At 36.9% G+C, this 13,545-nt stretch overlaps 3 protein-coding genes across 3 annotated transcripts; 2 read left to right on the top strand and 1 right to left on the bottom strand.

Moving 5' to 3' along the window:
• Positions 444-1,184, bottom strand: LOC109132221. The gene is made up of 2 exons (XM_019243506.1): positions 768-1,184; positions 444-674 (listed from the first exon to the last, which is right to left on the bottom strand). The coding sequence occupies exons 1-2, from the start codon at positions 983-985 to the stop codon at positions 608-610; spliced, it is 285 nt and encodes a 94-aa protein (XP_019099051.1). The 5' UTR covers positions 986-1,184; the 3' UTR covers positions 444-607.
• On the top strand, positions 4,160-7,129 carry LOC104775836 (ubiquitin-conjugating enzyme E2 34). The gene is made up of 10 exons (XM_010499770.2): positions 4,160-4,263; positions 4,967-5,056; positions 5,282-5,336; positions 5,606-5,644; positions 5,727-5,790; positions 5,891-5,952; positions 6,039-6,078; positions 6,156-6,183; positions 6,356-6,447; positions 6,625-7,129. The coding sequence occupies exons 2-10, from the start codon at positions 5,000-5,002 to the stop codon at positions 6,899-6,901; spliced, it is 714 nt and encodes a 237-aa protein (XP_010498072.1). The 5' UTR covers positions 4,160-4,263; positions 4,967-4,999; the 3' UTR covers positions 6,902-7,129.
• Positions 7,219-9,856, top strand: LOC104775835. Its single transcript, XM_010499769.2, has 3 exons — positions 7,219-8,666; positions 8,980-9,229; positions 9,439-9,856. The coding sequence occupies exons 1-3, from the start codon at positions 7,360-7,362 to the stop codon at positions 9,613-9,615; spliced, it is 1,734 nt and encodes a 577-aa protein (XP_010498071.1). The 5' UTR covers positions 7,219-7,359; the 3' UTR covers positions 9,616-9,856.

Below are 13,545 nucleotides of genomic sequence, written 5' to 3'. Positions count from 1 at the left end.
TTTGGGATTATACTTCTTTCATTTTGAAGTGTCCCACAAAAATAAATCGTTATAGCTGTTTTGCAGTGAGAAGTAATCAGTGGATATCAAGACAGCCAGCTAAATAATCAACATATAATTAGCTTTGATCTGTATTTGGTTTGAGAAAATCCTAATTTTCCTCAGAACAACTTTCATTTGATACAGACTGACTGACTCTCAGGATGCATTTGTAGCTTAACAACCAAAGAACACAAGGAAATAGTTTAAGAACCATCGTCAAGAAGATGCTATGGGAAAGAATAGAAACCACAAAGCAGAAAAAAAAAAAAAAAAAAAAAAAAAAAAAAAAAAAAAAAAAAAAAAAACAAAAAANAGTTGAGAAGTAAGGTTAAGACTACACGAGTGAGGCGTTATAAAGTTTCCTCCATTCTTGATCTATGAATTTTGAATGCACCATAATTAAAAGATAAAAGAGTTTTATATATGGGAACTTTATATATATCAAGTAGATTACAGCATCAAGAAACACATGTCTAGGTACCTTAGTCTAACAAAATAGGAAAAAAAACAAACGTAAAGAGGATCTAAGATCAAAAAAGAAGGAAAGAAAAACAACTGAAACATCCTAAGGTTTTTTTGATGCTGTGACCTGCTGTTTCCTACTTCCTTCAACATCTACGGGTGGATTACACCTGATACAAAAAGAAACACTCTTGATGTCAATTACCCTAAAACCCATCTTTGGAAGATACATAAAAGAATTATGTGTATCGTATCTTCTTTACTTGTTCTGTATAGGGTTTGAGCCGCTCCTTGGGATTTTTCTGAAGCTATCTTTTTCTCCCCTAAGCGGCCCTTTTTTCATCTCCTTGCTTATCTGTAAATCTCTCACAGCTTGACCAGAAGGTGTCATCGTTAACAGAGAACGGCCCTCTACACTATACTTGCTGCTAAAGATAGCTACAAGTAACAGAACCAGAGCCACTAAACCATATCTCTTCATTGTGAGTTTTCTTCTTTGTAAATCTTTAGGAATCTTGAAACCTCTGAACTTGTGCTTGTTGTGTTCTGTTCTTGTAACTGAGAAAGTCTTGATGTGAGTTAGAGAGAAAGAGAGATGGAGAGAGACGAGAGACTTCTAAATTAAGCTTGGTACTTTATAGAATAAAAATATGATGAGTTAGTGTTTGAACACATAGTTATTGGGATCTGATCACGTGATGTTTTACTTTGACTGTTGTTATATAATCCAGATGGTGAGATACTTATCTTATTCTTAATCATTTACTGATGATGATGATATTCCTTAGCATCTACATTGAAACGATGATACAATAATCATATGTCAGAGAGAGAGAGACAAAGATCCACCACAAATACACATTACCTAACTCATGTAACTGCTTTGAAACTCACTCAAGTGAAGAGGATGGATGGTGGTCATGTGATAAGAGCACGTGATTTCTGCCTAGTCTTATTGGGGAACTCAAAAGAGGCTGAAACATAACTTTGTTGAATTTTATAAGTTTTCTATAAGACATAACTTTGGAAATTGGAGGTATTAGTAATATAAGTCCAGCTTCAGAAAAGAAAATAATTGCAGTTGCAGGTAGCAGCTGTTTTGTCTCTCTCTACTACTGATAATCTGACTAAACAACTCTAGAAAAACTGTTTCAGTTATTTACATTTTATTAATACACAAAAACAGAGAAGAAAAAATTGATTCCAAGAACGAACCGGCTCAGATTCTTGATGAGTAGATCCTCCCAAGTTGGGAGAGGTGAAAGAACTAGGAGAAATAATTATGAAATCACTACTAGGGTGAAAGTACTCTGCCGGACTAAATTATAAATTAATGTATTTTAAATAATATTTTTAATTTATTTAGTTTTCAAATTTTTAATTAATTAAATTTTATCTAATTAATTTATAATTTTGTTTAGAATGTTTTTCTTCTTCTTACGTTTTATACAATTTATGACCTAATTACATTAAATTTGTTATTAGATAGAATATAAAATTTTAAGACACTTAATTTTATTTTCTATAATTAAACAGAGGTATATTTCTATATGGTATGTTAGTGTATATTTTTATGTGTATACAGTTTTTTTTTTGGAATATTAAGAATGTGTTGTAGTATGTGTAATATTTTGTAGTTCATATACTAAATAATTTATAAGTTAATTTTTTAAACTATGACTACAAATCTATAGTATGAAATAAACTAATAGTTTTAGTGTTGGTTCTATAGTCCAAACCCGCCATGCTAGGCGGTTCACGCAACATGTTCAAAAAGAATTAATCCACAAAAACTTATCATACGAAACCCGTGAAAGTAAAATATAGTATGTGAGGTTAAAAGTCCCTTTTTATCAAATCAGTTTTTCAAATTTGTAAAGAACAATACATCTTTACTCACCTTCTTATAAAATAAATAAATAAAATCTGTATATATTGACAATGATGTTGGTTACCTTTTAAAGCAATTAGTTTCTATAAAAAAATCAAATATAAGTAGAATTAATTAATTTATTAAATTAATTATTTAGTGTTAATGACATAAATAAGTGTCAGGATTTATTTTATAAATGTCTATATAGATGATGAATGATCAACTAATCTCAATTAGAGGGGGTATTGAACTTGGTATTTTAAAAGATTTTAGAGTATTCTTAAAATCACTTGTTATTCAATTGATGATTTTTAAAAATCTTTTAAAATCCTATGTTTTTCAATTTGGATTTATGTAAAGTTATTTAAACTACTCTAGAATCTCTTGTTATTCAATCAATGATTTATAAAACTTACTTGAAATCTACTGTTATTCAAAATATTACAACTTTTAAAAAAACTGCTACTTTGAATGATTCTAAGAGATTTTGATTTGTTTTTTAGTTAAAAATGCTCTCCCTCAAAATCATACATTTTGAGGTAGGATTTTACAAGAATTTATAAGAAAAACTGCATTTCTTGGAAAATCAAAATTGAAACAGAAACAGTCTCACCTCATCACGTCTTCTTCCCCACTCCTCCGCTCCAATCCCACCACCGGCATAAATATCACAAAGTTACCAAATGATTGATTCATCAAGAGTAAAACTAAGAATAACCTGTTTTACGTGAAACATGGTAAACGTTCAAGATAATAGATAACCTGTTTTCTGGCACTTCTACTCCTTCGTAGCTTGATACTTTCTGGATGAATTGCTGCATCGATTTTGAGATATCACTAAGATCAAAATTGTTCATGTTCGCATCAGATGAGCTTCCAGCTTCTTGCTTCTCCTTTGCTTTCTTTTTGCTTTCCTTCTTTGAGTTATAAAACTCCATCTCTTTCTACCTCTCTTGAAGAACAGAGTTTAGCTCATCCTCACCATCGTAGAGCCAAGAATCATTATCAGAAATAGGAACTTCCATACCCTCGAAGTCATCCTCCGAATAAGGTAGAGCAAGAACCTCATCAATACGTCTCACTGGCGCACTCATAATGTCTCTGCACATTAAAAAAAAACAAGAACTCAAGATCATAATCAACTCAAAGACAAATCCTTTTCACTGAAAACAACCAAAAACAGAGTTTTGCTTTGATTTTTATTTTTCTGCCTCGTTTCTACGGTGGCGATTGTGAACGCCAGCGATCCTTACTTCTTCTATACATGGAACGTGACATACGGAACTGCCTCACCTCTCGGTGCTCCTCAAAATGTGATTATCATCAACAGTCAATTCTCTGGTTCTAACCTTAACTCAACCACTAACAACAACGTTGTCATCAATGTCTTCAACAACCTCGATGACCCTTTCCTCTTGATCTGGTAATCTGTCTTACCGAAATCGATGAGAAGTCGAGAGCATCCATCATCGTTATCTGAGTTGGCAATTTTTTTTTGTTGTTATAAAGTACCCTAAAATCTTCCAAAATCTAATAATAAAATCTCATCAAATCACAACGTATTTTTAGAAAAATATAGAAAAACTCTAAAAAATAACCATAAATCTTGCAAAAACCTAAAATATTCAAATCCCACCAAATATCTTAAAAGACAAGTTCAAAGAGGTGAATGAATTATTGAATTAAAGAACCGGAATGGATTATAGAATACCGGCCAAATTTGTGAGGTGGTGGAATTATTGAATTATTGTTCGGTTAAGCTAAACCAGCTGGAAGTTAGTGTGAGGCTTTTCTCTCTACCCCCTCTCTCTCTCCCCACCACGAGAAAGAAGAGAAAATAAAACCCCAATCAACGAAAAATATTTCTCGACAAAATTTGGATTCAGGTGCTCGATTTCTTTCATTTTTTCGCAATTATTTCTTGGATCTGATATTATTTACTTGATAGAGCGAAGTTTGGTATTGCAATTGGAATCTTCTATCAAAACTGATGCTTCTCGGTTTATTAAATCAAAGTTTTTTTTTTTTTGATTTTCTAGGGATTTCTGAGATAATTTCCTTTCAATTGTTTGGGATTCGATTGAATTCTCGTTGCTTTCAATTGGTTTTACAGTGATTTATGTATATACGTCCTCAAGCTCATTGATTTTGGGGATTATATTTAAATTAGGGTGTCTTTGGTTCTCATAGTGTTGTTTGTTTGATTCAAAGTCTCATTTGATCTGGTTAAATTTTCTTTTCAATAAGGTCATGAAAGTATTGCACATAGTATAGTAGCTACCAAGTATTGTTTTGTTGTTTGTTCTCTTTGTAATCTGTATGCGTTGTGATGTAGTCCAGTAATAGGTAAAGGTTTACTATTACAATCGCACCAAAATTTGGTTTGGCATTTGTTACTTTTTTTTTTTTTTTTTTCTGTTTGTCCATGATAAAAATTTCTAAACTTGACCTGAAGTAAATTTCTTGATATTATTTGTTTACAGGAATTTTGATTGTAACCATTCATTGATGCCACAGATTCTCTTTGGCATACACGGATTGATTGATTTTGTAATTCGTTTTGTTGATTATGTTAAATGGGTTCAACAGGCTGCAGGTATTCGCTTAGTCCATAGCACTTAGATGGCAGAAAAGGCCTGTATAAAACGTCTTCAAAAGGAATATAGAGCACTTTGCAAGGTACATTCTCTCTTTTGCTCTTCCTACCTACCTCTCTCGAGTAGGAACCAGGATTCCTCATTTTTATACTCAAACCAGTTTTCTATGAACTTCTCAAATGATGCTGTATCTGTGTATGAATGCTTTTCCTTTGCCTTTTTGGTCTATAGTAAGTTTCATATATTTCTTTTCTTTATTTTGTTTCCTTGGGAGTTATCTATAATATGTTCTGTTTTGTTCCTTTAGGAACCAGTCTCCCATGTTGTTGCTCGTCCTTCCCCAAATGACATTCTCGAGTGGCGTAAGCCTTTCCTATTTTTTTTCTTTTTTTTTTTTGGCCTTTATTCCTCCTAGTGGCTTCCCCGTAATCACATATTAATGATTATGCTTCAAGAGTAAATGCATAGATTTGTTATCTTTCTTCTCAATTGTGCAAGGCTGTCAGTCTTACTGTTAGCCTGATAGCGGTTACGGAGTTTCAGTGATTTTAGTACTACCGCATTTAGTATGTTAAAAAGGTAGCTTTATCTCTTACTAACAAAGAGTTACACTATTGGATTAATCTTACAGATTATGTGTTGGAAGGTAGTGAGGGAACACCTTTTGCAGGTGAAAATCGTCTTTCTAAAGTTTGCTTGTTAGTGTTGTCTTTTGCAGTATCTATCTTTGATGCTAAAATTGTCTTTAACAGGTGGATTTTACTATGGAAAGATCAAGTTCCCTCCCGAGTATCCTTACAAGCCACCCGGGATTACGTATGTCCCAATGGTTTTTCCTAAATTAGTCTCGACATTACTCTCCCCTCAGTTTTTAGTCCAGTTTCTAATGAACCAAATCTTTTGTTGTTTGCCTCAGAATGACTACACCAAATGGTCGATTCATGACACAAAAGAAGATCTGTTTGTCTATGAGTGATTGTAAGGACAATCTGCACTACTATCTGTTCGTTAATTTGTCTCAATTATGTTGTACAATATCTAATAACTTTACATGGCATCTACAGTTCATCCAGAAAGCTGGAATCCGATGTGGTCTGTGTCAAGGTATAAATTCTTTCTTTAGTTTTGGAAGATAACGATCCATATACCTGTTAATAACCAACATTTTTTCGTGAATGCAGCATACTTACAGGACTTCTCTCATTTATGGTAAGCTCATTGTAGCCAGGTTCTACAGATTTATGGACATCTTGTTTGAAAAATCTCATATATTCTTCTATTGTGAAGGCCTATTAGCTAAGCTTAGATCTGATTATATAACATGGCAGTGTCTTTTGTTTTTGTTCTCAAGCTTTCTCTAAACGTTGTCCTTGTGGCGCAGATGGATACCAGTCCGACAACTGGAAGTGTAAACACGACTGTAGCTGAGAAACAACGGTTGGCTAAGTCATCTCTCGCGTTCAATTGTAAAACGTAAGATTATCCCACCATTTAAAAGTTGTCAAGTTCGGGAACCATTTAAAAGCTAACTTTAGTTATTTGTGTATCATAAAACTGGTTGGAGTACCAATACAGGAATGCATGCATGTAGTCCTGAGCTTACATGTTTTTGGTCTTTCACCTGAATCCAATATTCTTAATATGTCACAGCCCAGCATTTCGAAAGCTATTTCCAGAGTACGTAGAGAAGTACAACCAGCTGCAAGTAGCTGAGGAAGCTGCCACGCAACCGACAGCACCAGAATCTCCTCAAAAGAGCAGTACCAAAGCTGAGTCAGAGAAAACCGTTGACCCAGCAAAGGAGGACTCAGAAGGTGTCTTGAAGGAGAGGAAAAAGAACAAGAAACAGGGTTTACCAGCGTGGATAATACTGTTGCTAGTGTCGGTTTTCGGTGTTGTAATGGCGTTGCCTTTACTCCAACTGTGATGTCTATGCAACAAAAAAAAAAAAATTGGACCTGGACAACTCTTCCAGTAAAGTCTCTCCTGGTCTTTCTCGCCTCAGTAACAAGAGTAGTCTCCTTTTGTCTAGTGCTCTTCTTCTGAATTTACTTACTCGTTTTAGCCCCCTCATGGTTTGTGCTTCGTCTAAAAGCAGATTACATAAGTTTGGTTTTCACATTTATATATACATATTGTAGCTTTGTTGGATCTACTTTGTATAGTATATGAATTGAGTTGCATTTCATAAATAGACCCAGCCGTATGGTTTTCAATTGTACATCTTCGAGAGCTCACAGGTTGATTCGTCAATCAACTCGTAACACACTCACTGTGTGATACACAATATTGTCGGTTAAGAAATATATTAATGTTAACGTGATAGTTACATTAATAAATGTCTACACTGAGAAAAGTGAATCCCCAGCTTACTGTGTCTCGGCGATGGAGCGTAACTCGTCGGACGAAGAAGAGGACCACCAGAATTTGATCCCACAGAACGACACTAGAGACAACGATCTCAACCTCCACCGGGAAAATAAGCTTCAGTCCGTCAGGGCTAACGGCGGTGGCAGGAGTCCGAGATCGGCGTTCCAGATCGACGACATCGCATCGCGAGCTCGCAACCGTTGGAAAATCTCACTCAACAAGCGTTACGTCGTTGGTGCCGTCTCTCTAGCTCTATTCCTCGGGGTTTTGTTCTTCTTTACTGATACTCGTAGATTCTTCTCGGTGGATCTCTCGAGCTTTAAGCTTGATCCACTATCGAGTCGGGTCAAGGAATCTGAGCTACAAGCTCTGTATCTCCTGAGGAAGCAACAGCTTGCGCTTGTATCTCTCTTGAACCGTACATTGGTAGACCAATCAGCCAATTTCAATTCTTCGAATGCAATTGGTTCGTCTGTAGTAACAGACAATGTGAAAGCAGCTCTAGTGAAGCAGATCTCAGTGAATAAGGAAATCGAAGAGGTGCTTCTATCACCACACAGGACTGGGAATGACTCTATCACTGGTTCTGGTTTAGATAGTATTAGTGGTTCTTACTATGATGATGGTAGATGTAGAAAGGTAGATCAGAAGAAGTTGTTGGATCGGAAAACAATTGAATGGAATCCTAGATCAGATAGATTCCTTTTTGCTATCTGTCTCTCAGGTCAAATGAGCAACCACTTGATTTGTTTAGAGAAACATATGTTCTTTGCTGCTCTGCTAGATCGAGTTCTGGTGATCCTAAGTCCTAAGTTTGATTACCAGTATGATAGAGTGATAGATATAGATCGGATTAACACGTGCTTGGGAAGAACTGTTGTTATTTCTTTTGATCAGTTCAAGGAGGTTGATAAGAAGAACAATGCTCACATTGACAGGTTCATCTGTTACTTCTCATCTCCACAGCCTTGTTATGTGGACGAGGAGCATATCAAGAAGCTGAAGGGATTGGGGATTTCCATTGGTGGGAAGCTTGAGGCTCCTTGGAGTGAAGATATAAAGAAACCAACTAAGAGAACTTCTCAAGAGGTAGTGGAAAAGTTTAAGTCTGATGATGGTGTGATCGCCATAGGGGATGTCTTCTATGCTGATATGGAGCAAGATTTGGTGATGCAACCTGGTGGACCCATCAAGCACAAATGCAAAACACTGATTGAACCCAGTAAGCTCATTTTGGTGACAGCACAACGATTCATCCAGACATTCTTAGGAAAGAATTTCATCTCGCTTCATCTCCGTAGACATGGGTTTCTGAAGTTCTGGTGAGTCTTTTTTTTTTTTTGTTGCATCTCCCTCTTTTTACGATACAGAACCTTGTGCCATTTATATTTCTTGATACTGTAGCCCACACTCATTTGATTAGGATATCAGAACACCTTTCCGTTCTGGTTTGTTAATTAGTATATTATCTCCATCGAGCAGGTTGACATTTGCTTTACGTAGGCACTTCGGTGTAGCAACTAAATACTGTGCTGATGTTGATGATCGATATAGGGACTAGGTTTGGATTTTGACATAACTGTGCCTCATTTATAGCTGTCTCTGTCTCTGTCTGATAAAATGATTTCTGTCCAGCAATGCAAAATCGCCAAGTTGCTTTTATCCCATACCACAAGCTGCAGACTGCATCAGTCGGATGGTGGAAAGGGCCAATGCTCCAGTCATCTACCTTTCAACAGATGCTGCAGAAAGCGAAACGGGTCTGCTTCAGTCACTAGTAGTCGTTGATGGAAAAGTCATCCCCTTTGTCAAGCGTCCACCTCGCAACTCAGCAGAGAAGTGGGATTCGTTGTTGTATAGACATGGTATAGAAGATGACACTCAGGTAACGAAGTTATAACTTGTTTATGGGCCAAAGACTTTCTTCTCTACTGGAATCGTAACTCCAGTGTGGTACTGTAAAAGAAATCAATTCTAATGGACTATGATCTAGTAACAGTCTTTGGTCTGAGAAAACTACTTGAAGACTCTTTTGTTCCTGTCTTCTTTGACGAGACATTCACATGCTTATGCTTTGGTTTGTGGAATGTGTAGGTGGATGCTATGTTGGATAAGACAATATGTGCAATGTCCAGTGTCTTCATTGGAGCATCGGGTTCTACTTTTACAGAGGATATCTTGCGGCTAAGAAAAGACTGGGGAACTTCATCTATGTGCGATGAGTATCTCTGTCGAGGCGAAGAACCAAACTTCATAGCTGAAAATGAATAAAAAAGTAAACACATTCGTTTAACTTTCATCTTGTCTCTGATTCCATGGTTCTTCTTCTTTACCTGTATTATAATAGAATAGGCGAGTTTAATTCTCTTCCGACGATTTTGTTCTTTTGCCGGTGAAATATAGTTTTTTTTTCCTTGAGAAATCTCGGAACAGCTTGATTGCTTTTGAAACATGTAATTGTAAACCAAAGATTATTGAACACGGAACGTGGGCTAAATTAGCAGTTATTGAACGAGGGGGTGATATTTGATTACACAGGAACTAAAAGGGGTGAATATTATTTAATCTTTTTACCCACTCTGACGAAACGATGCCGGGTCAAACTCTCTAGGCTAAAGGTAGGAGTGTGTTCTGTTATGGTCCTCCTGGAACGGTAAAACTCTCTTGGCTAAAGCCGTGGCTAACAGGACTGCATCAGATTTTTACTCGGGTTATAGGGACTGAGCTTGTTCAGAAGTATAGTTGTGTGGGAGCTCCTAAAAAACAGTGTAAAAAACCAGAGTCTTCCAAGCTCTCTCTTGCGCATATATTAATTTACCTTCTGAGCAAAAAAAAAAAAAAAAGCAACTAGAAAAACAAACAAAATATGAACAACAATAAAACAAAAACAAATGTCAGAAAATGCAAATCATCAGTGGTAAGATAACCACAAACAAGTTTGCTTGGTGTTCAAAAGCCAACGCTTAAATATCGATTATTAGAAGGAAAAAAAACGAAAAAGAAAAGAGTCTTCCAAGCTCTCTTACATAATTAAGGTCCTGAGCATGATTACTGATCGATTCTCACTGGGTTTCTTTTGTTTTTGGGGCCCAAATAAATAATAAAAAATCCAAAATGGGTCCATTTAGCCGAGAATCGTTACTGCCGGAAGCATTCCGAGCAACACCCCAAGAACGATATGTGGCGTGACGAGAGTGGTTGGAAAATAAATATAAAACCGGGTTTTTTTTTTTCTCTCATTTCTTTTTTTCTTTCTTCCCGACTGTCTCTCTCCCTTCTCTCTTGTTTCCGCATGCGAGAGAAACGGCGATTGATGAAGAAGTCGGAGAAAACAATGGATTCTCGTCGAATCCATTGAAATTACCGGTGCAAACCCTAACGAATCGGAGAGAGAAGGTTCGTTTCTCATGTCTGATTGATTGCATGTTTTTCTTTTAGGGTTTCAGATTAATCGGATTGATTGTTAGGATTTCGGATTAATCCGATTAGAGTTTCTTTCTCTTCCTCTTCTAATTGTGTTGATTCGTTTCTCTTCCTCTTCTAATTGTATTGATTCGTTCCTCTTCCTCTTGTAATTGTGTTGATTTGTTTCTCTTCCTCTTGTAATTGTGTTGATTCGTTCCTCTTCCTCTTGTGTTTGTCTATTAAATCAATTGGTTTCTAGTTTTACTCATCTAAAATTCTTAATTTGGAATGTTTTTTTTGGTTTGCAGTCAAATTAACAAAGATGTGGTTGCTTCCGTTGGAGAAGAAGTAAAAGAAGAAGCTTTGATTGGAAACGAACCGTCACAGAACGTTGATGATGTACTGTTGGCGAAGTCGGAGTTGAGTGATTTCACATACGAGGAGGATCAATGGGTGACATATGGGCATGCTACGATTCATATGACTCTGTATGTGAAGCTTTGGTGGATGGAACGGTGGTCATGGCAGAAGGAATTGGAGATGTGAAGGTGATGAAGGGACGGAAGAAGAAGACAATCGCTTATGTGATTTCTGTGCCTCAGATGAATTCAAGAGGCTGCTCATTCAAATCGGGAGAACATGGTGAGTGCATTGTTCGTGATCGGAATGGAGCAGTGTTTGGATGAGAGAGGATTGTCTATTCGTTTGCAAGTGGTTGGTGAAGGTAATCTCACCTCTTAAGAAAGCTATGCTCTTTTCACAATTTGGTACTAGACCACTTAAGTCGTATGTGGACGTATAAGTCATGGTTGGTGTATTCTCAAAAACCAGCTGGATCGATGAGCTAATGAGGCTGTTGCAGGACATGAAAGTTGAAGGAACCAGGCTTGATGCGAGGCTCTACACCTCAGCTTTGAATGCTTTGCGTGATGCTGGTCTCAATTCCCAGATCAGATGGCTGCAGGAAAGCTTCGACGCTGCACAAACTAGTGCTTCAAGATATTCTAATATGAAGAACATAAAAAATTTGCAGGGTTCTGGAGTTGAAAGTAAACTGTAGAAGCCAAGATTCTTTTGTAATTAAATATACAACAATTGCCACAGAGTGAAGGGAGCTAGAACCATAACTAACAGTAAGCTTCTTTAGTCTCATATAACTCTTTCTCAGCTTGTTTTCTTGCTTGAGATCCTGTGTCGGTTTCATATCCCTTTGACTGTGTTATGTGATTTCCCCTGCAGCCCCCCTGTTTCAAATCAGATTGTGGTAGTATAGCGTTTTGCGGTTACTTTTGCAGGGTTCCAAAGATCCAAACTACACAATGTATTCAAAACCAGAAATTGGAGAACAAAGTCTAATTGGAGATCCTTGTTTTTGTTTTGTTGTTGTATTGATATTAGACCACAAGAACAAATTGAAACTAAACATATTGAATAATTGTTTTGTCATTTTTAGATAATTAAAATTTGATAATTAATAAACATAAATTTTAAAATTATTATTTAAATGCTTGAATAATTTTCTTTGGGGTTCTCTACTAATAGGATGATTTTGCATTAGTTCTTTAAGAGTTACTTTACTTAATTTATGATTATTTATATAATAAATTAATGTGAGAGTAACTTTGATGGGTTACTCCACTAATGATGGTCTAATGGGTTACTCCACTATTAGAGAAGAAAGAAACAATATAAAATAAAACACATTACAAAGAGGCAATACTTTCAATGTGTTCGGGTGAGATAGTGACGCCCGGACCGTCTACGAGTCCATATTGGCGCCGAAACTCCTCATTGTCCGCAATTCCATGGATCCTTACTCTTCTCATGTCTTTCTTTTCCACATTGTAGTAGAAAATGAAGAAGTACAAATTACAATGTCTTGGAGATAATTTGTACTGATTATCTATGAATACTGATTCAGTCAACATCCCTACACACAACGACCGGATCCATTCTTGCCTTAGGTGACCAAGCAGCACTATAGAGGGAACCATTGATGTAAACTCTATCGGTTACAGGGACATAATTCGCGGTGGTAACCTGATTGCGTGATGCTTCTCCTCCTGCTCCAAGTGTTATAAACTCGTGCACAAGATAACTACGAAACTCGCCAGGACCAGTGACCAGGTAAGGTAATGACTTGCTTCGTGCTCGGGTTACATACAATGAAAGTAGGGCAATTAGCACAACCGATAAAGCCGTGGATGGAAGGACACCTGTAGCGGTAAGTCCTGGACACAGAAGGTACTGTCATCTCTAGCTTGGCAACCAAAGAAGAAGGAGAAGAAGTTAAATCTTGTTCCTCGAAGGAAGAGGAAAAGATGAACAAACGCCTTGTGGCATGAGGGGCGTATAGACCGTTACTGACAGCTATTGTGAAACGAGATCGCGCCGAGGACAAAGCGTAGAAGGAATCGACGAATCTCTGGCTTCGGATTATGGAAGACCAAATCTTGGACACGCATTGGAGCTTCATCAGAGACTTTGACGGTAATCTGGTCAGTAGGCAACGCCTCTAGATCGTCGTCGTCCTCGTTACGACCTCGCTTAAGGAGTTTCTTTTGAGAGTGGGTCTTCATCAGAATCGGTTCTAACATACTTGGGCTGCTCGCAGCTTCTTCCTTACGTTTCGTGACAAAAGGAGGCTCCTTTCTTTTCAACACAAGATCGGCTCCCGGCTAAACCCTGAAATCGATTTTGGAGAAGATAGATTAGGGTTTTGACCTGAGAGAGAGAGAGAGAGAGAGAGAGAGAGTCAAAGGAATCGCAAAGACCTGCTTTTGCTTTTTTTTTTTT

Source organism: Camelina sativa, chromosome 3 (assembly GCF_000633955.1).
Source record: "Camelina sativa cultivar DH55 chromosome 3, Cs, whole genome shotgun sequence".
Classification (NCBI taxonomy): Eukaryota; Viridiplantae; Streptophyta; class Magnoliopsida; order Brassicales; family Brassicaceae; genus Camelina; species Camelina sativa.
This window is presented reverse-complemented; position numbering and strand designations above follow the sequence as displayed.

What these genes read in the sequence shown, in the direction of transcription:
- LOC109132221 (XM_019243506.1), bottom strand. Translation starts at nt 985, where the DNA reads ATGAAGAGATATGGTTTAGTGGCTCTGGTTCTGTTACTTGTAGCTATC. An exon ending in TCAAACCCTATACAGAACAA is followed by an intron (nt 675 to 767) that starts GTAAAGAAGATA and finishes TTTTTGTATCAG; the next exon opens with GTGTAATCCACCCGTAGATG.
- LOC104775836 (XM_010499770.2), top strand. Translation starts at nt 5,000, where the DNA reads ATGGCAGAAAAGGCCTGTATAAAACGTCTTCAAAAGGAATATAGAGCA. An exon ending in AAATGACATTCTCGAGTGGC is followed by an intron (nt 5,337 to 5,605) that starts GTAAGCCTTTCC and finishes TTAATCTTACAG; the next exon opens with ATTATGTGTTGGAAGGTAGT. An exon ending in CTCGCGTTCAATTGTAAAAC is followed by an intron (nt 6,448 to 6,624) that starts GTAAGATTATCC and finishes AATATGTCACAG; the next exon opens with CCCAGCATTTCGAAAGCTAT.
- LOC104775835 (XM_010499769.2), top strand. Translation starts at nt 7,360, where the DNA reads ATGGAGCGTAACTCGTCGGACGAAGAAGAGGACCACCAGAATTTGATC. An exon ending in CATGGGTTTCTGAAGTTCTG is followed by an intron (nt 8,667 to 8,979) that starts GTGAGTCTTTTT and finishes ATTTCTGTCCAG; the next exon opens with CAATGCAAAATCGCCAAGTT. An exon ending in GTATAGAAGATGACACTCAG is followed by an intron (nt 9,230 to 9,438) that starts GTAACGAAGTTA and finishes TGGAATGTGTAG; the next exon opens with GTGGATGCTATGTTGGATAA.